The 20,257-nt window shown below is 42.4% G+C and overlaps 2 protein-coding genes across 10 annotated transcripts in view; one reads left to right on the plus strand and one right to left on the minus strand.

Annotated features, from left to right (window-relative positions):
- Positions 1-2,978: 2,978 nt before the first annotated feature.
- On the plus strand, positions 2,979-10,954 carry LOC116443311 (aldo-keto reductase family 1 member B1-like). 2 transcript variants are annotated; one of them, XM_032107407.1, is made up of 10 exons: positions 2,979-3,155; positions 3,815-3,982; positions 4,985-5,101; positions 5,786-5,863; positions 6,335-6,457; positions 7,696-7,802; positions 8,007-8,088; positions 9,076-9,159; positions 10,018-10,100; positions 10,441-10,954. In XM_032107407.1, exons 1-10 carry the CDS (start codon positions 3,087-3,089, stop codon positions 10,481-10,483), a joined length of 954 nt encoding a protein of 317 aa, XP_031963298.1. In that variant the 5' UTR covers positions 2,979-3,086; the 3' UTR covers positions 10,484-10,954. The 2 variants fall into 2 exon arrangements, with proteins under 2 accessions (XP_031963298.1, XP_031963297.1); XM_032107406.1 differs by lacking the exon at positions 4,985-5,101 and having other exon boundaries at positions 3,003-3,155.
- A 1,553-nt stretch (positions 10,955-12,507) lies between these two features.
- CALD1 (caldesmon 1) overlaps positions 12,508-20,257 on the minus strand; it is a 177,311-nt gene continuing 169,561 nt past the window's right edge. For 6 of the 8 annotated variants that reach the window (XM_032105937.1, XM_032105936.1, XM_032105943.1 and 3 more), the window contains 5 exons: positions 19,066-19,197; positions 18,004-18,099; positions 15,556-15,636; positions 15,279-15,312; positions 12,508-14,201 (listed from right to left, as the gene is read on the minus strand). In XM_032105937.1, coding sequence (XP_031961828.1) covers positions 14,170-14,201; positions 15,279-15,312; positions 15,556-15,636; positions 18,004-18,099; positions 19,066-19,197 — 375 coding nt within the window. In that variant the 3' untranslated portion in view covers positions 12,508-14,169. The remainder of the gene's footprint in view (positions 14,202-15,278; positions 15,313-15,555; positions 15,637-18,003; positions 18,100-19,065; positions 19,198-20,257) is intronic. The other 2 variants (XM_032105940.1, XM_032105944.1) reach the window with 1 other exon arrangement.

Raw genomic sequence — 20,257 nt, forward strand, 5'->3', positions numbered from 1 at the left:
GTGCCCGGTATGCCTTTAGACTCACAGGAAAAAAAAACAAGTTTTAGTGAACTATAAATAGCAATACTTACCTTCTTAACAGTTCAGAGAATCAAATTTGGTGTTTCACTATTGTTGCAATCATTATATTGCAATGTTTTGTCAGCTATGCAGGAGAAGACACCTGTGACAGGCTCCTCAGCATTAGTTCAGGAAAATGATGCACACTGTTTCCCCAAGGAACACTAACAGCAAGGTTGACTCATGCTGAGGCTTTCTACCTAAAAACTTCCATCTCTGAGGGCTGGACCTGATGGTCTTGGAGATCTTTTCCAACCTTAAGGGGTCTATGATTCTGTGTAGACAAAACATTCCCAATAGCACTGGACTGTCCACATAAGAGATTTGCATTTTTGCATTTCAGCAGAAGCTGATCAGAAAGGAGCACCATTACTCTCCAGAAGAGTCACTCCAAAGGAGGGACAGCTCCAAAGCAGACACTAGAAAACTTGCAGTGAGGTGATAGAGACCCATAAAAAGGTTAAGGGCAAGTCACCGCCTGTATCTGCACACTCTGAATGATGCAACAGCAGGGCAGGGTGCCCAGGGGAGTTGCCAGGCTCTGCAGGGAGTGAGATCACCATGACTCAGTAAAAAAGTTGAGGTGGATGGGCCTCAGTCACCACCCATACTTCATCCAGCAAATAATAGTAGTTTAAAAATAATAAAAGCCTCTTAAACCCTCATAAAGTCAGGTTTTATATGGCTTTACATGCTGAGTTACCTTCCTCCATGCAGACAAAGAAATCAGAACAAAAATGTTTGAACACAAAAGCCTGTACACATAACAGTCTTTCCAGCAGTTTTCCTCTGCCAGCCCATGCTGTGGCTGAGTTGCTGGAATCTCTCCCTGCTCCTCCCTGGCCTGCAGGAAGTTCACTCCAAAATCATTAATGTCTTCGAATAAAGATTTACAAGGATGAAAATTGTTAATGGCTCTGCTAAACAAATGGGGGGAAAAAAAGAAGGCAATTATGTGGGGTTTATACCTTCCAGAGCAAGACTTGTTGCAATTAAAGGTAAGTTTAATAGCTCCATCTCAGCATTTTCTAGCCTATTCTCTACATAATTTTGGTCAGCTCCTATTTCTGTAGCAGCCAAGTGCCTTTAATAGAAAATTAGCAATATGGATATGACATAGGCTTGGTGTAAAATCTTTTCAGTGTAATTGGAGATCAGTATAAGAAGAAGAGTGTGGCCCTTTCTGGCCTTAAAAACAACGTACCATTACTAAATTTATAAAACTTCAACAGATGTTTTTCTTCTTCTTTTTTTTTTTTTTTTTTGTTTTTTTTGGTAGATCTTTCTTTTCTGTCACATTCATCACATCTCTTGCAGCAGCTTTGTCTTTTTCTTCTTTTGGGTGGAGTTGTTTGATGTATGTTTTTTTCCATATTTGTTTTCAACAGAAGACACCTCCTCTCGCTGCTCTCGTCTGACCATACTGGAGTTATCAGCCACTTTGAAAAATTTGATTTCCTGCTCCTCTGTCTCTACTTCATATCAGTTTGGGGGGGGGGGGGTTCCCATTCTGGAGTGTGTGATGACATCCAAAGCAACAGAATGATGACAATAAAGCTTGGTTAAGCCAATGGCTTAGAAACCAGGCTAAGCAGAGCAGAAAGAGATTTTGGTTCTATTTAAACCTAGAACATGCATTTGCCAACCAACTGAAAATACTGTCCTTAAACAGCTAAAATGTCCTAAAATCAGCTTAAATAATGCAAATGCACATAAATTTTAACAAATCACCTCAAACAGCACGGTTAGTGGCTCAATAATTTACAGTTGCCTCCATATTTTGATAGGCAAACATTATAAGTCGGAGTATAAAACATTTACTTTTATTATTTAAAATATCTCGCTCACACTGTACAAGTCACAAGATGACACCAGTGGAACTGCCACAGCGTGTAAATTGGTGGTCAGGGATCAGCAGTGAGCAAGGGGAAGTTTACAGCAATATAGGAAAAGAAAAAGTAGAACTCAAGCAGCAAAGTATCCCTACTGTGATAACAAAACCCAAAGTCTCTGTGACGTGTGAGATGCCTAAGCTGAACTTACATCAGCTTCATAGTGTGGAGCAGATTTTCCCCCAGACAGATGCCAGCTAAGCAACCCAGTCCCTCCAGGCTCTGGCTCTTGATTTCTGAGGCACTGGGCTCGTACAAAGTCTCCTGCCACCTTTAAATACCAGCCTTTTCACCCTAAGCAAAGAGCAGGGGGGTTATTTGGGCTGAAGCTCTACCTGTTGGCAAGCTGTGATCACAAATCCCTTTTGCAGCCTCTGACACCCTACCAGCACTGGGTGAAATTTTAATTGGAGGCCAGGGAAATCTTTCACACAGACTGAGGCAACGGTCCTGCAGGGATCCCACCCCTCTGCAAAGACAGGGAACACAGAATTGAGCTAAAAGGTAAGGCCACATTCCCTCTTAATGAATTCCTCTGTAAACAGCAGGTAAGCCTAATATTTTTGAGGAAAAAAGATGAAAAATTCGGTCCATTTGCCACCACCTGAGAGCGAGAAAATCCTCCAATTGACACCCATTGCCTCATGCAGAAATTCTCCTAGTGCCCATCAGGCTCTCTCAGCTGTGGTACCACGGAACGATTAGGGTTGGAAAAGACTCTAAAGTCGCCGAGCCCAATCGGCCCCCGGCACCACCGCGTCTATCACCAACTCCTGTCCCCCAGGTGCCACATCCATACACCTGCCCAGTGCCACATCCATACACCCGTGCCACATCCATACACCTGCCCAGCGCTTCCAGGGATGGCGATGCCACCACGGCAAAGCGCCAAGCCCGCGGCTGAGGCACTTGCTCTCAGGCAGCTCATTTGCAAACAAGCAGCTAAATCAGCATCAAGGCTTTCCGCAGCCTCATGCCGACGCGCATCTCGGCTCTGCCGCGTATTGCGAGGCGGAGAGGAGGGATGGGCGTGGGGCGAGGCGGGGCCGGGCCAGCTCCGTTCCTCATAGAGGCCTCGGGCAGCCCTGGGCCGGCTCCGACCGACGGACGGACCGACAGACAGACACCGGCACCATGGCCATCCCCCTCGTGGAGCTCAGCAACAAGATGAAGATACCCGCCCTGGGGCTGGGCACTTGGCAGGTAGCGAGGCAGGGTGGGGATCCGGCGGGAGATGCCGAGGTGCCAAATAAGTAAAAAAAGGAAATATAATAGGAAAGGACCCCCCCTCAACAAGCGGGCTCCGTGCCCCGCGTGGGGCCGTGGGGTCGGTGTCCCGGCCGCTCGGAGCGCCCGATGGCGGCCGCTTGTGTAACCGGGCGGGCTGCCAGGAGCGGGGGGGCCTTGGGGCGACAGAGGCCAGGGGAAAAGGCAAAAAAAGGAAAAAAAAGAGACAAGAAGCGAAAGAAACCGCCCAAAAGGTCCGAGCGGCTGCGGCTCTTGGCCCCGGGATGGGGTCGCGGTCTGAGGGGGGTCCTGGCCACGGACCCGCCCCCGCGGGGCAGATCTGGGGAAGGTGAAGCGGCGAAGCTCCTTGGGCAACACAGGGAGCAGACAGGGGAAATGACAGTGGATATTGCGGTGCTGGCAGAGCTGAAAGGCTTGGAGAAACAAACTCCGCTCTGTGCCCGTTCCATGCAAAAAATGCTGTTTGCTGGAAGCTCCGTTGGATTTCAGTTAAATGCAGGTGATGAGGAAAGTCCAGGAGCAGCTGGAAAGGGGGACTGTGTGGAGCTGTCACAGCACTGAGCCCTGCCAGAAGGACATGGAAGAGCTCATGGTTGGCTTCTGTTTGCTTTCAGGCTCCCCCGGGAAAGGTGGAGGAGGTGGTGAAATTTGCTATTGGTGCAGGCTACCGCCACTTCGACTGCGCCTATTTCTACCAGAATGAAAATGAAATAGGGAATGCAATCCAGCAGAAGATCAAGGAGGGAGTTGTGAAACGGGAAGACCTCTTCATTGTCACTAAGGTACAAGGGCGCCAGATTATTGGAGCATTTAGCTTTTCTTGCAGAGAAACCCTTGCTGTACCTGCAAAGTAACATAGGGACCTATTCCCTTCTCTGAAATTCACTTTGTGGTTTTCTTGTTGTGTCTTAAAAGTTCTATCCTGTATTTGCAATTTGGACTCGGCTTTATTAGGAACCACGGACAACTTAGGAAAGATAGCACGGCTATTACTCATCTAATAATTTCCTCACATCGATTAAGTCAATTATATTGAATGTTCAATTGGACACACACAAGAAAGATAAGGGGGGGAAAAAGAAAAGACAAGACAGTTGTCTGGATTCATCAGTGCTAAGCAAGACATTTGAAAACTCTGTCATGTACAAATGGTAATCCTGAAAGGGAACAGAAACCAAAGTATTTTCTATGTTTTCTTCATTCCTTTATCTCATCCACTTGTCTCAGAAGTGCTCCTTACCAAAAAGAACAATTCAACTAATAAATTTATGACTTGGGGTTTTCACCAGCAAAACCAGAAAACGTTGTGTATAACTAAGATTTTCCACATTAAGCTTTGTTTTTGTTAAAGAACATGGCTTAATTTAATATTACTTGTGAGTTCTTCTGTTTAAACAACTTGAATTATGATTTCAAAAATGAAATAAAATTGGCAACTGTGGACAGTTCGAAGGGACAGAAAGAAGGTAGCTGTGACTGCTCAATACTCAAAACTTAGGCTGAAAAAAATACTTGTAACACTTAACAGTTTTGCTGTGGCAGATATAAATGTAACACTACGGCAAGTGTATCTGAAAATCTCTTTTCATAAGTGGGAATCCTGACTCCTTCATGACTGCTGGCTTTGTGGTAAGTTTGTCCCGCCTTAACAGTGAAATGTTACATCCTTATCTTCAGCATGGGGAGGGAGTTGGCCTGCCAGACCACCAAGTGAGAAGTTTCTGTCCCCTGGTCTGCCCTGTGGGAGCTGTAAAGTGAGAGTTGGGCTTGGTCTCTTCCCACAGCTGTGGAACACATTCCACGAGAAGTCCCTGGTTAAGGTAGGATGCAAGAAGAGCCTTGCTGCACTGCAACTGGACTACCTCGACCTCTACCTGATGCACTTCCCAATGGGATTCAAGGTAGTCCTGCTCTCCACACCTTTCCTCCTTACCTGCCCAGGAACAAGGTGCATTCTCTCATCTTTGCATTCTCATCGTCATTACATGGCTGGGATGTGTGGCTCATTTGGCTCTTCCCTGAACCCCAATTATAATAGCAAGCGTTTGCTCACTTAGTAGTGGTGTGTTTTAGCACAGGGGTCTGGCTTTGCATGCCTGTTGGAATGAGAGAGCTGTAGGTGTGAGCCCCCCAGGGCTTCTGGTAACCAGCACAGGGTGGTGGTTACAGCACAGACATCTCGGGTTTTGGAGGGCTTGGCTTGGTCTGAAGTAACCAATGGTGAAAAATGAAGCATAGCACAGAAAGAATGTGCTTCTTCCCCCACTCCACATCCATGTAAAATAAATAAAAAAACAAGAATAAAAGGGCTGGAAGGTGTCTGTTCCCTTCTCTCCAGATTTGCCCAAGTTACATAATTATCACTAATCCCCACATTCTTTGCATGTAGGGATTGATTTTGAAAAATACGGCCCTCACCCAAAAGAGAATACTAATGGACATTCATCATTTTTAGTTATGCAATATTGTTTAAACAACCTGCTAACTCGCTGCATGTAAATGCAGTCCAAAGTGCTGTGGGAAAAGTACACTGTGGGAAGTCCAACACTTAAAAAGTCTGTGTTTTATCTGCCTTGAAATAACAGGCTGGTGAAGAGCTGCATCCCCTGGATGACAAGGGTCACAGTATTCCCAGCGACACAGATTTTCTGGACACATGGGAGGTAAGTAAATGTTTGCTCTTTAGAGCAGGTATCACCACTAAAGATGCAGCAGAGATCTGTGTGCAAAGTGAAATTGAGGGATGTGTTTGGGTGTGAAGGACAGCCACACAACATTGTATTTCAGCCAGACAGCTGTTTCTATCTCTTGTTTTGGGGAGCAAGAAGGGGATGTTTTTAGTAAAGCTAAAGAGGAGAAAGCTATCAGCACTGTAGGTGCTGTGGCTAAACCACTTGAATACACACAGTGGTAGAACCAACCCTTTAGATTAATCCAGGTGTGGCTGTTAACTTGCTGGGTGTTGCATACAGTTAGGTAATCCTATTTCTTGTGTTAACTGAGATACTTTCATGTAATCTAATCTAGCCTGAGTTCTTTGTCCATTTGTCACAAGCTTGAGAGAAATAAAATAATGTAGTTTGACAGTAATACCACCAACTCATTCCCACACCTTGGTTGTCCTTCCTCACTAGGCCATGGAGGAGCTGGTGGATGCTGGCCTGGTGAAAGCCATTGGTGTCTCCAACTTTAACCATGAGCAGATTGAAAGAATCTTGAACAAGCCAGGACTGAAGCACAAGCCTGTAATGGTCCAGGTGAGAATTTTATTTCCATTCCTCAGCTAACCTTGCAGTCTAGAATCACAGAATGGTTAGGACTAGAAGGTAGAATTTAAGGATTATCTAGATCCAACTCCTTTCCATGAGGTTGCAACCTTCCGCTTCGAAGTATTCCTAAATATATTTAGAATTTGTGTGTGTATGTATATATATATTTAGAGTATGCCTAAGTTCATATAATATATAAATATAATATCTGTGTCCTATATAAATAATATATAACTTATATAATATATATTTATTATCTGAATTCCTATAATAGAGATTTAAAGTAGTCTTAAATATATTCAGCAAAATCCCCGCTGTGAGTTTCTGCACCAGCATGGGACTGTGCTGGGATACACTGGACTAACTCATTTTTCAACATAAAATAAACCACTCAACTTCATTATAGAAAGGAGGGTTGAAGTGTTCAATTCCATAACAGGCTCTCACCACGTACCTCATGAATGTAATCACAGGACAGCAGCAGCAGCAGCTTAGGGACCTTCTGATTTTCTTCCATAGGCAACTTCTTTGCACTCAGCTGAGGGTGCTGAATGCCCATCTCTTCCAGATGGGGAATATCCAGGGAAATCCCCACACAAACTACGGTACACATCTTTCATGTCACCATGCCTGGTAGTAAAGATCTAGTTTAGAAATAGCTGGGTATGAGCACAGAGCCACGTGAAGCAGCACAGACACAGCCCTGGGGTCATGCCATGGCTTGTGGCAAGGTGAGCAGCACCCCCATGGAGCTCCTGCTGCTTTCAGTTCGAGGACATCTTACCCAAACATCTGTTTGCACCGTGATCTTGCTTCCTTAGGTTAGCTCAGATCATCTCCCCAGGCTTCTTCAGGAATCAGGGAGGCTCTTCGAGGCAAGGAGAGGTTGGGTACGTCAGAGCAGAAAATAAACTTCAGGCATCCTGAGCTGCCCCTGTGAAGATGCAATCCTGCCCAGAAGGCTCATTTCCCAGTTTCCACACAGATAACACGTTCACTCTTCTCACTTATTTTTTGCTTTCTGTGGGTAATATGTAGCAGAGAAATCTCTATTCTCTGCTAGGCCTCTAGGTACTGCTGTGACATTAATAACTTTTTTGTAAGACAGATTAGAACCATGATGCTGGAGGTCTTCACATTTTCCGTCACCCAAGAGGATTTAAAATGTAATGCTCTGCAGCCCAGCAAAGTCTGCCTCTTTACCAACCATCTTTCTGTGCTTGCAGGTGGAATGTCATCCATACCTGACCCAGGAAAAGCTGGTCAAGTACTGTAAATCCAAAGGGCTTGCTGTGACTGCATACAGTCCCCTGGGCTCTCCAAACCGCCCGTGGTAAGAGAGCATCTCAGCCTTTCTGTGCACAAAACAGTGCAGCTGCAGCTTGAGCTATGAAAATTATTATTATTATTAGAAAATTAAGTAAATAATACAGGTAAAATGACAAAAGTGCTGTTGTTTTTATGCAGATTATGTCACACAATGTTCCTGCAGGGAAACTATTACCTTTCTACCACTGATCTCTCTATTTCTTAACAGGGCTAAGCCAGGGGAACCCACGCTGCTGGATGATCCCAAGATTAAGGACATTGCAGTGAGACACCATAAAAGCCCTGCCCAGGTAAGTGGGATTGTCAGAGCAAACTATTCCTCCTCCTCAGATATGTTACAGGCCAGTCCTAGCAGATGCTGCTTTCTCTAGAGATACAGTCTAATGGGGCTGAACTTGACTCTTCATTCTGCCCAAGTTCTTAACAGCATTCATAAAAATTATCAGCTATTTTCAAGGAGGTCTTGAATGCCAAGTTTTGGGGTGGACTGAGCAGCAATGGTACATGCTTACCTCAGGTGTTCACCTTCCTAAGTTTTTATTCCTTTCTCCAGCTAAGTTATTATTTAGAGGAGTTCTGTAATTTGTAGACATACTTGATTGCCTCCCATCTGCTCGTGTTCACAAAGGATTATTGAAAGCTGCTTGATTATTTAAGATTTTTTTCTGTCTATTAGTCTGCAAGTCACACAAATGAGTTGTTGCCTGGGGTGTGCAGAATCTGTGCTCCAAACAAAGCCACATGTTCACATGCAATCAAAGCCAATCATATCTTGAGACAGGCAGAGCAGGACAAAAACATTGTATGCAACAGTTCTTTTTTTTGGGGGGGGACGGCTTTTAAATTCTGTAAATACGTTTTTCCTTTTATGGACTTCCGAAAGCTGAACCTTTGTGAGGTACTTACCTCTGAGCCCAAAATAATCTGTAGTATCATTATACCCATTGAGTCTGAGCACTCATATAATACAAGCCAGAGCATCACAGTTTTTCTCCCCCTCTACTACCCTAAACAAAAGCAAAACAAATCCTGGAAAGTCACAATGTAGAAACAACACAGGCCAGAAACAATTACATTTTGCCAGTCTACTGGCAAACACATGAGCAAATCCTGGCATCTCAAACTCCTGTGTGCAAACTGGTATTCTTCCAAAGAGTAAATATGGTTGTAGAAAAATAAATCAGTTTGTAAAAAAAAAAAAAAAAAAAATCCACAAAATGTATTCGAATAAATCTCTTGGGACCTCTGCGTTCATGCTCCTCCTTGTTCTTTCCTAGGTCCTGATCCGCTTTCTGATCCAAAGAGACATCATTGTCATTCCCAAGTCTGACAAACCACACCGTGTTGAGGAAAACATGAAGGTGAAGCCTCCTTTGGAGATGCTGCTACCTGGTTTTATGCAGGACAGGCACCCACACTCGTAGCCCCTCTGTGTTGCCAAGCAGCACCTAGGAGTCAGTGGAAGGAGGGTACAGAGAGTTGAAGACTGGGGCTCAGCACTACCAAACCATCTGGGGAAAAGCATTTTGTTCCTGCTAGGAGAGAAATTGTTTACACCAGGGTTGTCTGAGCTCTGTTGCTGTGGAAAGGGAGCCCCAGGTTTGGACTTGCCCTTGGGGTTACGCTTAGCAAGTCCTTAGGGTGTAAAGGAACAAGCTGTAAACACCAGACCTGTTACTGTTTGTCTCACTTTGAGGCTGTGGTTCCCCTTGGCAGTGAAGTTTAGCTGGATGTTTGCTCATAAGGTGTGGCATCTTCTATAATACCTCTGGGTTGCTTTCAATCCATGGTGATAGGGTTTGGAGTTATTTCTTCTATGAACCCCTAGCAAGAATTCTTAGACGATTAAATAGTGAGGCAACTATTTGCAGTTGATACCCAACAGTCCTCTCTTGTGACACAAAATTTACCTCTAGTTCCAGTATTTGTGACACAGCCTGAGCACCCGAAGTATTTTGTCTGTGGATTACAACACAAAGTGCAATGGTGTTGGCATTCAGCCACCCTGAAATGCGAGACCTTGCTATGAACAGCACCTTGGAAAGAAAAGGACTCTGTTGATGACTTCAAGGGTTGTTATTTGCCTGAGAAATAAGAGGATTGCTTAACTACACTTATCGTGTTCCTACCTCAAGTCATAAGTGCATGAAGCACACTTAATAGCTAACTACTCATGAACCTAACTAAAAAGAGCTTTTTTTTTCCTCTTTCCCTGCTAGGTGTTCGATTTTGAACTGTCTAAAAAGGAGATGGATGTCATCCTCACCTTTAACAGGAACTGGAGGGCAGTTCCAGTGCTCCCGTATGTTCCTTATTATCCTTACTATCCATTAGTCCTATTACTGACTGTATTTTCATCCCCCCATCTTGAAAATATACATGACCAAAACCAGGGAGAGCTCATACTTTAAAGCCTGGACCCCAGGTAATGAGGCATGTCCTGGAACATCAGGAGGGAGATTCATTTGGAGCGTTCCCTTCAGCACATTGGTGTTCAGGGGCTTTCTCACAAGCCCGTGTCCAGTTTAATGACAGCTGCAGAACTTGAGTGCATTGGCAGTGGGGGAGGGAGACTGCAACAGGGAAATGCTGCTCAAGATACTTTCTGCAGTACTTGAATAACGAGGTCTTTCTCTTCTCAGAGCTGTCAATCACAAGGACTACCCATTCAAAGCGGAGTATTAAATGCAAGAGGTTTCTGCAAGACCTCCCTCCATTTAACTCCTCCCAGGCCAGAAGATGTACTCTGCAGCTTGATCTTCATTTCTTCTTCTGTGCTTGATAATCGTTATGAGCAGTTACTTTTCCTCCTTTTTTTTAAGAAGGAAACCACTAAGAATGCTGTAAGAATGCAGCAATAAGGGTGGGGTTTTTGTAAAGATACTTAGCAGAAATCTGGTTTTGATGAGTAGTAAAAAGACAATGTCTTTTCATTTCCTTTTTATCTGGTCTTCCTTAATTAGAGACATGTTTAACAAAAAACTACTTACATGGAGTTTTTTATATGTTCCTTCCAGTGTGATCAGTCATACTGGCTCATGAGTCACTGTCAAAGAATGCTCTAATTACATTGCCTTTTCTATATTTGTGATTTTTATAGAGTGTATTTCTAATGCTTTAATATCTTATATGAATAAAGTTTTATTAGCAACAGAAGTTGATCAGTGTAGTGCTTAAATTATTTTATAGAGTTAGGCATGGTTTTCTAAAGTCTGGGGGTTTACAAATTTTAACAGAGATAGAAATAAGTTTCTATAATTCCTGTACAAGGGCAGGACGTACCCATCACTTTGTGGCTTATGCTTCAAAACAGGATTGTGCTCTAGCTAGGACCTAAAGAACAAAGTTGTACCTGTTGCCTCACAGAGCCCTTCCTCTGAATACCTAGAAACTGAACTCCTGTGTGATTAGTGGTGAAAGTTGAAGACAGCATCACAGGCAGTGACAACTCACAGTCAAATCCAGCCAGCCAAACATACGGGCTGCCTCCAACATCCGACTGGGAGTCTCAAATATAAACTTAGATTTTTGCAACTCTGCTGCCAGCATCCAGAATATTACATTCAGACACGTGCTGGCTTTATCTAAGGAAAGCATGGAAGAACTCTTCTTTAAAAACACCAAAGCAAACACTGAGATAGCCTCACAGTTAATTGCTCTAAAATATTGTCAGATAGATTTTGCTAGGCCAAGCTGGTTTGTGGCATTTTATATGTTGATAGGAGAAAGTCTGGCTGGAATGTGGAGTCAGCTGCAGGAAAGCCAACCATGATTTGGTATTGTCTGAAAAATCATCACTTCACAATGATTTTGAAACACCAAGAAATCTCACAGTGCCGCTGAGTCAGCCACCGGGATTTGTCCTTGGTGAATTCTGCCAGGGGTGAGCAAACCACGGCCACTTTACAGTGTTTCCTAAAAACAAACCCCGTTGTGCACAGCACACTTCCACACTCTCAAAAAGGCAATAACCAAGAGCAGAAGAAACTTACCACCTTCAGCAAGGGCCAGTGTCACTTCAGCAACGCTTGTGGTGACCCGTGGTGACACAGCCGGGCCTTGCAGGGCAGGAGAACAGGCACGATCCCGAGCATCCCAGCTCTTTGCAGGTCAAATTAGGCAGCATCCAATTATTTCTCCCCCAGTAGTTCATAAAGCCAGGCTTGCTGCAGCCCTCCCATGGAGCTGGCAGCAGCCTGGGGGCCTCTTTTGGATGACCATGACCTGCTTAGAGTAGGGCATTGCATGCTGCACTGCTGTTAGAGCAAAAATGAAGGGGCACAGGAGGATGACAATCAGGAGGTGTCCCCGGGATCATCCAAGCCTGGAAGCACATTCCACTGGGGGAGACAGAAGAAATGCAGTGGCTCTCACTCAGAAAACTTGTTTCAAAGCAGGGAAGCCGACAGCTGCACCGCTAGGTCAGTGTCAGAACACCTTCTGTTGAGCACACCGCCTTGCAGACGATGCTCAGCTCCCGTCCTGTACTGATCAGTGTGACAATTAAGATGATTTCCCTCCCCCCACCTTGGGAATATATTTGTTAAAGCTGCCAATTTTACGACCTGTCTGTCTCCTGAAGGATAGTACATCAGGAGAGAGAGGTCCTTAGGGGTTCTTTACCTTATCTCACAGGGACTTAGCACAATTCCTATCCCACTTACAACAACTGGTCCATTCCTACCCATTAACAAACAGGGGACTGCTGATGGAAATATTCCATTTATTGTGGATGCAGTTTCAGGATACATTGTTTGAACAAATTGTTTCTATTGCAGCTATCAGATGTAATTGAAAGACTCAGAGGAGTGTTTACAAAACCCCCAAACAAAAAACATGACAACTCACAGACAATGTCAGGCACAGTTTCACCCCCTACAGATAATTTCGTGCATCTCTATATGTAAACAAGATGTTTCAGCCAAGCAGGGGAGCTCAGCTTTGGGTTGAAATATAACATTACACTTCTTCAGGAAGAAGTCAGATGCTGTAAGACATGGAAGTGGTGAAAAGGGAGATCCTGGGGGTTCTAATGCACAACAAAACTGTTAACAACATGCTCAGGGGCTACTTGAGTTGCTCAGTTTATGCCACCCATACACTGTAGGATGTAAATGCTAAACTGTATGGCATGTAAATTCAAACCAAGCTGACGTCTTATAGCCATGTGTTTACTATATACAAATGAAAACATCTGTAAATAAGATATTCAGGAGAGAGAGGTAAAAAGAAGCATTACAAAGATAGAGGTTTACTTCATTTTCGGTGGACCTGGTGTACGGCACTGATGGATGGCAAGATTTAGTGTACAGTCATTTGAAACAAGCTCCAACTCTGTTTACATCTTTTTTTTTTTAATTATGGTAGTTTTATATAAATTAAACTACAACGTTTTATACAAGTGACCTATTTTTGACCCTCTATACCCTTACCTTTTCCTCTTTTAAAAACTATACTTTCTTTTTAATTACCCATTACTGGGCAACTGACATTTAAATTTTTTTTAATACTTATCTCACCATACCTCTAATGGCAATTATGAAATCTTACTATAGAAAAGTGTGTGATTTTGTCTTTATTTTTTTTAAGCTGTGATATTGGCTAATTATGTATGTTTATTGCTAAATATAATACTCTAGCACATATTAAAGCATTCTACCATTAGTAGTGCCTTTAGGCTAAACTTTGTAAAGCTATGTGTGTATATATATTCTAGATTGCAATCATTACTAGTCACTAACAACAAAAAGAAATATCAGTACCGCTGTCAGCTAACATAATCATCCAAATTTAGGTATTAACTTAAACTAGAATGGAAAAATTGATACTTAAAAAAAGTATAAAACAAAACAAAACAAAAAAAAATTAAAACACGTTATTGATGCAGTATTTCTCATGACATGGGCAACTTACAGAAAATATTACATTGTCAACTAAAGATATTTCTTCCATGCCTTAATCTAAAGTGCAGAAAGAAAATGACTTCTGTATCACAAAAGTAACCATTGTTTTTATAGGTTTACTGCACACCTTTCCCAAGCAACTTTACTTTACACACGTTTTGGGCTGACCTCTAATGCCAGTTGAAATCACTGTTCAGATCCATAGTTAGTTATGACTATCAGTAGGAGAGTCTATGTATTTCACAGCATGGGTTTCTTTAGGAATAAAGGCTCTTGTGCAAAGGCAGTACTATTCTGATGAATGCCTAGACTGATTATTAAATACAGTGCTAATATACATGGTTTTAACTGGGATAATGCAAAAAGACATTTTGGTAAATAAACATAAATATAAAAAGAACAATTTAGCACTTTTTCCTTTTTTTTTTTTTCCCCCAAACCGATTGGTCCAGCGTCTTTAGTGGCCTTCTACGGTTCCTTCTCAAATTGTCTCAAACCTGCTGAGAAAGAGACAGATTAAATATGGCTTGAAACAACCCAAACACCTCTCTAGAACAGAAAAGGCACAGCCCTAGGCTAACACACAAGACGACAAGACACGAGCTGGGTGCTGCTCTGAGGTGGTCCCCAAGAGGACAAAAAGCAGGATTTCAGCCTCTGAGGAGAGGCTCAGCAGTGCCCAAACCCCTCTGCTGGGGCTGCTCCTGTGGGTGGAGAACTCCTTCCACGGCAGCACAGCTGCACTAACACTGAGTGAGCCCAAAAACCCCTCTCCTGACACTTTGGTTTTAAAAAAGGAGTAGAGGAGCAAAACAATTCTGTTTTACATGACTCTAACCCAACATGAAAAGTTCACAGGCATACCATACCTCTGGCTTTACACAAAAACACTCAAAAAGGGTGTGCACTTTTACACATATTAAAGTGTAGAAAACCAAGAGTTTTCCTATGTTTGACCCTTTCACTCTTAGCAAAGAGTCGAGGGATGTTGCAAAGCATCCTTAAAGTTATTAAATTCGTCAGTGAACTTCCGTTCTTCCCCCACTGGTCCTTAGCCCCATAATTAGTTTAATTGGCTTTATTTGGAGTGCTTTAGGTTAAAATAAAAATAAAAAGCTAGGAGAGCTATTTTGTTGATTTCTTTCTGCAAAACTAGGTTGTGTTTCACCAACCAGTGGTTTCAAAATGACAATAGTACAACTGTTTTTGCCTTGAAAAGACACCAATGCACAGCTCCAGCAAAAGCAGTTTCTCAACCATTCATGTTTCAATGATATTGCAAGGGAGCTTTTGAAAGGCAAAAGGGGTTTTCGGCATCAGTGTGAACAGCTGCAGAATTTTAAAACAGGTACACCTGTGCAAAAAAGGGGCAAAGTTTCTGTACTACCATGTGTATTACAATATGTGCATTGTATGGTTATATGTATATTATTAAATATTGTACCTATGATTTTATTAAATACACATATAATAATGTATGTTAGCATTGTATGTATAATATGATTATATTACATACATGTATAATGTGTATTAAACTATAGGAAGTGGTGCAATGTATGCATTATGGCATTACTTACCATTAGTCTCTGATTTTTTCCCCATAGCTGATACCTGTTTGAAAAAAGCAAAAAGCCATTATTAAAATTCAGTATTGGAGAACATTGCTATTTATAACAGGGAAAAAAAATTAACTCCATGCAAAGGACAGATGTCCACACATCACACAACTCTGCCAAACAGGAATATAAAAGTGATACACTGCTTTCTGCACCTCATTGTACTTTCTTTTATAGATAAAAAGGTGGGTTAGTAACAGAATATTATCCTCTAAACACTGCCCACAAGTGTTATTACCTTAGAAGAAGCAGCTGGCTTCTCCACTGACTGCTTCTCCCAGAGATTACGTTTGCCAGATACATCTCCTGGTCTTAAATCCTGTATTTTTAATGTCAGAGAACAGAAACCAACATTAGTTCAGGTTTATTTTCACTCGTGCAAGAAAAAGTTAGAATGCAACTTCCTCATGAGAGAAGTGGAGGAACATCCACCAGAGGTAAATACTATATTGTCTATCAGTTATAAAGAATTATATTTCACAAAATGACTCCACACATATCCATGTTCTAAGACAAAAACCAATCCTGTTGCATATATTTCGTATGGCACAGACTGGTCTTAACCCAGTATGTCCAACCAAGGCACTGCAGCAAAGAGTTACTGCACCATCAGATTTTTACAAAAAAACCAAATCCAATCTTTGCAGAAAAAACCCCCACATTTCTTCAGGGACAGTATTCATAAGTAGCTTGTCTTGGTTATTTTAGATCAAAATAAAAATATTTTATTAAAAAATTGCGAAAAAAGTAGAGCAGGACTTTTAATACAACAGAAAAGCAGATCCTATTCTGCATTCTTAAATACAGATTTCAGCATTTATCACTGTAGTCCTTCATATCCATTTTAATTTCCACTGCATCCTTTGCAACCTTAGGATGTGCCAATCATTAGCCTGAGAGGAAAAAGAAATAGATGAGGTAAAGTCATTAAAGAATAGTAGTATTCTCTGAAAATGAGGGTATTATGGAGCCTTTAATCAAAACTCCATAAAAATGCTAATTACCTTCTTGGGCAGAAGGAGGGCTACGTCTGAAAATGACATCTGTTAGGTAGATGGATTGATATCTACCTCTGGGCATGGCAAACAAGAGACTCAAAGAAGCTTGGACACAAGTACTCTCCTTTTCAGAAAGTATTCAAGTCCTGCATGGCTTCCAGAATTTTGCACTTGCCATCCATAGGGGGTTTTCTGCACATGAGCATTTCTACCTGTAAAATGCTCAGTGATGTTTGGAAATGAGATTTCTGCAAGGGGTATTTGTACCCAACAGAGATCCTCTAGAACTGATCACAATTTGCAGCCACAGAGGGCTGCTGATGATTAAAACTTGAAGCCAATTCTGCACTTTAAGGAAGGAGTTCAGTAGTAACAGAGGAAGGAAGAAAACAACCAGCTTGCAGTTGACCTTATCACAAAGCCACTTGCAGTGGACATTATCACAAAACCATTTCCATAGTCCTGAAATAACTTGGGATCTGTGATTTAGGTTCACCATAAACTGAAATCTTTGTTCTACCTTGAATTCGAAATTGTTCCAAAACCCACAAGAGTCTTGATGGTCACAAAAACTTTGAACATTTCTTTATTTTGGCAGAATGTGATGGGGGTAAGAAGTTACTCGCTAAATAAGAAATTCTAGGCTTCCCTTCAATTTATCCTGACTTGAAAAAGTAAAAACCACACATTATAGATGTATATAAACCTTTATAGTCAATTATAAACAGGTTTACCTGACCAACTTAGCAAACAGACCCCAAAGAGGAAGAATAGGAGGAGGGCGCGTTCCTTCAAGCAGAGACATTGAAAGAAGAAAGAACAATCTATTGAGAAAGAGGGAAATTAAGACATAGATAGAAATAGCTGGCTGAGGGAAAAACAAGAGATTAGTTTTACATTATCCAAAAGATGCAACTTAAAAGAAAGAGAGAAAAATCTGGAGGCAGATTCTATAGTGGACAATGCTGCAAATTTCAAACTCCTCTTTAGGACAAATAGGAGTGTGAATTGAGAAAGTGTTTTTCAGGCTGCACTTCTATAAAGGGCGGGTGGACTGGCAGAAAAACACTGCACAAGGATATGGGAAGAAACCAGTTCTTTAACAAAATCCTAAAGTTGAATCATTAACATCCATCCAATATGGACATTCATATTCCAGTTCCTTATCCTTCCCCATCCCACAGTTACCTTTTCATGCTCCTTCCCACACCCACAGCGCTGCTTATTACCTCAATACCATTTTCTGCTCTGATTCTTGCTGCAGTAATGGGCAGGCTAAAGGGCCTTCGTTAGAAATTACATTTAGGCTCATAAAGAATTAAACTATTTCAGTTGTGTTTTAAAACACACTTGGAAGATTTTTACAGGGCAGGGGCCAAGCCACAAGTGTGTGTAAGTGTGCACCCCGGGGTCTGTGGCTGGTAATTTCTAAATTAATGGTAAGGTTTTCACAGGTGGGAAATTAATGTCCTTCTCTACCAGAGAAGTGCTTCTCTAAGGTGAGAACTGTCCTGTTTCCTCTCCCTGTTTCCTGACTGCCAAGGAGTCAGCAGCCAGAGGGCCTCTGTGAGCTTCCAAGAGGACACAAAGCAGAGCTCCTCCAAAGGTCACCAGCTGCTGGAGGAAACACCCTCTGCCCGAGGAGAGAAGCCACCTACTGAAGAGATGGTTGTTCCCAGTTTACTTACAGAAGGTTTTGGAGCAGGCGATTTGTTGCTCTCTGGGGTCTTGGTCAACCACTCGTTGATACGACTGGAGACACCAACCTTCAGTCCAGCAGTTTCCTGCAAAATGGTAAAATCCAAACAGAAGACTTTCAGAATGGCTTTTGCTCTGTTTTTCATGGTTTAGATTTAAAAGCAAAGCCAAGCCTAATAGAGAGGTCCTCATTGAGCCTATGGCTCGCTCAGAGACACCCTGTGTGCTCTGAAGGTATTGTCCCTCTGAATTACACAGTGCTGCTGCCCTCTACTTTTCAAAAATGATACACATGGACTGACAAAAACATCTCCACTTTACTGCTACCCCAGAAATAACAGACATAAACATGTGGTTTCTACCACAAGCCCAAACTCCAAAAATCTTTAGCTTAATAGAAGAGATAACAGTCCAAATCTACCTTTTTTTTCTCTTGTGAAATTAATTTTTTTCAAAAAAAGCACACAACAGAGAAGCAGCCTAAACTTTAAAATGTTAAACCTTTAAAAGGTTAGAACAAATTACTAAAATTTAATGACTATCTGTAATAACCCACTTCAACCCATGACCCATCTTTTTGCCTATGATAAATGCTCATCAACTCATTTCAATTTGTAGAAAGGAAATGCTGCCAAGGATTTACATAGAAAAGAGGAAGGAAGGTCGGTCTCACAAATATTTCTATGCATTATCTAGAAAATATCATCACTATCTTGCCTATTCAATTCTCCTCTGCTCCCCAAAAGAATTTTGCTCTACTCAAAGAATTTCTTTGTACTCCACTTGAACCACCCAGATGTATTTGTCTAAGATATCTGGTGTGGCTCTGGAATGTCTCATAACTGAGCTCAGTAGGTCACTAAATTCTTCCATTATGCTCAATATTGGAGCCACACCATCTTGTGGGTTTCTGAGGACTTCAGGATCCTTTGGGATATTCTTCACCAGTGATGTCAAGAGGAGCAGCCAAGGCTTACTTACAGGAACACGGATGGCAAGGCCAGGCCCAGAGCATAATTCTTTATAATCACTACGTCAAATTGAACACATACCTTATTTGGTGTTCCTGTCCCAGAGGGTGATGAAAAAACATTCCCTTTCTCCCACATGCTCTTGATATTACGGACACCCTCAGCTGGAACGTGAAGGTCAGAAGCTTTAGCTGGTCTTGAAGCCTTTGTGCCCTGGAGAAAAATTGGGGCCAGTTGGTGTTTGGCACTAAGAGCTGGATTTGCAGGCTGGTTTGACTCTGGGGAATGCAGCATCTCTATGTGGTTCTAGCACTGATCATGCAAGGATGAGAAGGAGTACCCAGCTCAAGAAGTGCCACTGAGGCTCTCTGCCCTTTTGGATTTGCAGTTTCACCAGCTGTGAAAACAGCACTCGCTTGTTTTTGTGTTTATTACGTTTCTAAAATCCGTGGCAAACCATAGCTCTGCACACAACTGCTCCAAGGCTTCCCAATCTTAGTTACTACCTGGATCCTGGAAGCCTGGTTCTTTTAGGGACCGAGCTAGGGAAATCCTCTTGCAGAGGCAGGGGGAAAGGCTGCTCTGTCATTCGGCTGCTCCATCTGTCCCAGACAACTGAACCTCACCAGCACAGGATTCCAGGGGTAAATCTCAGCAATTACAATCTGTTTGAAACAAGGTGTTCTTTCAAAGAGTGGAGAATTGGGTGGGAGTTGTTGGAAATGTGTCTTTTGCATGGTTACTACAAACACCACACCAAATTCTTCCTCATTCTTCTTTTCAAGGTTCTTGCACATTTTACATGTCATAGATCTGATGAGAATAAGAACCTGTATGAGTGATGCTTTGCCTCTCTAGTTGCAAAGCAAGTCAGATTTGGCAAGTTGTGGACAAATCAAAAACCCAGCAAAGGAAATATTCCAAGTCAGAGGGCAGCTAGATACAGTGGTATCAAAATCCTATTTTACCATGAACTATGAAAAGAAAAATCTCTCAGTTCTGGCCCTTAGGCACATTATTAACCATTAGTTTCCAAAATCATCTGGAGTCAAATTCTGCATTTTAATGTGATTTTGTTTGCCCTTTGTCACTGCTTAACTCCCTAGTTCTCTGCAGAGCATGTCTTTGCCAAGGAATTTCACTGTGAGGTGGCAGCCAGCAGCACAGAGCCAGTTCCTTGCTCTCCTAAATAAGCTGCTAAGTCAGCTCTGCTCAGGATGACTATCAGCTCCATGCTGACAGCTCTGTCATCAGCCAAGCAGGGGATGTGACT

This window comes from Corvus moneduloides, chromosome 4, assembly GCF_009650955.1.
Source record: "Corvus moneduloides isolate bCorMon1 chromosome 4, bCorMon1.pri, whole genome shotgun sequence".
NCBI classification, from domain to species: domain Eukaryota; kingdom Metazoa; phylum Chordata; class Aves; order Passeriformes; family Corvidae; genus Corvus; species Corvus moneduloides.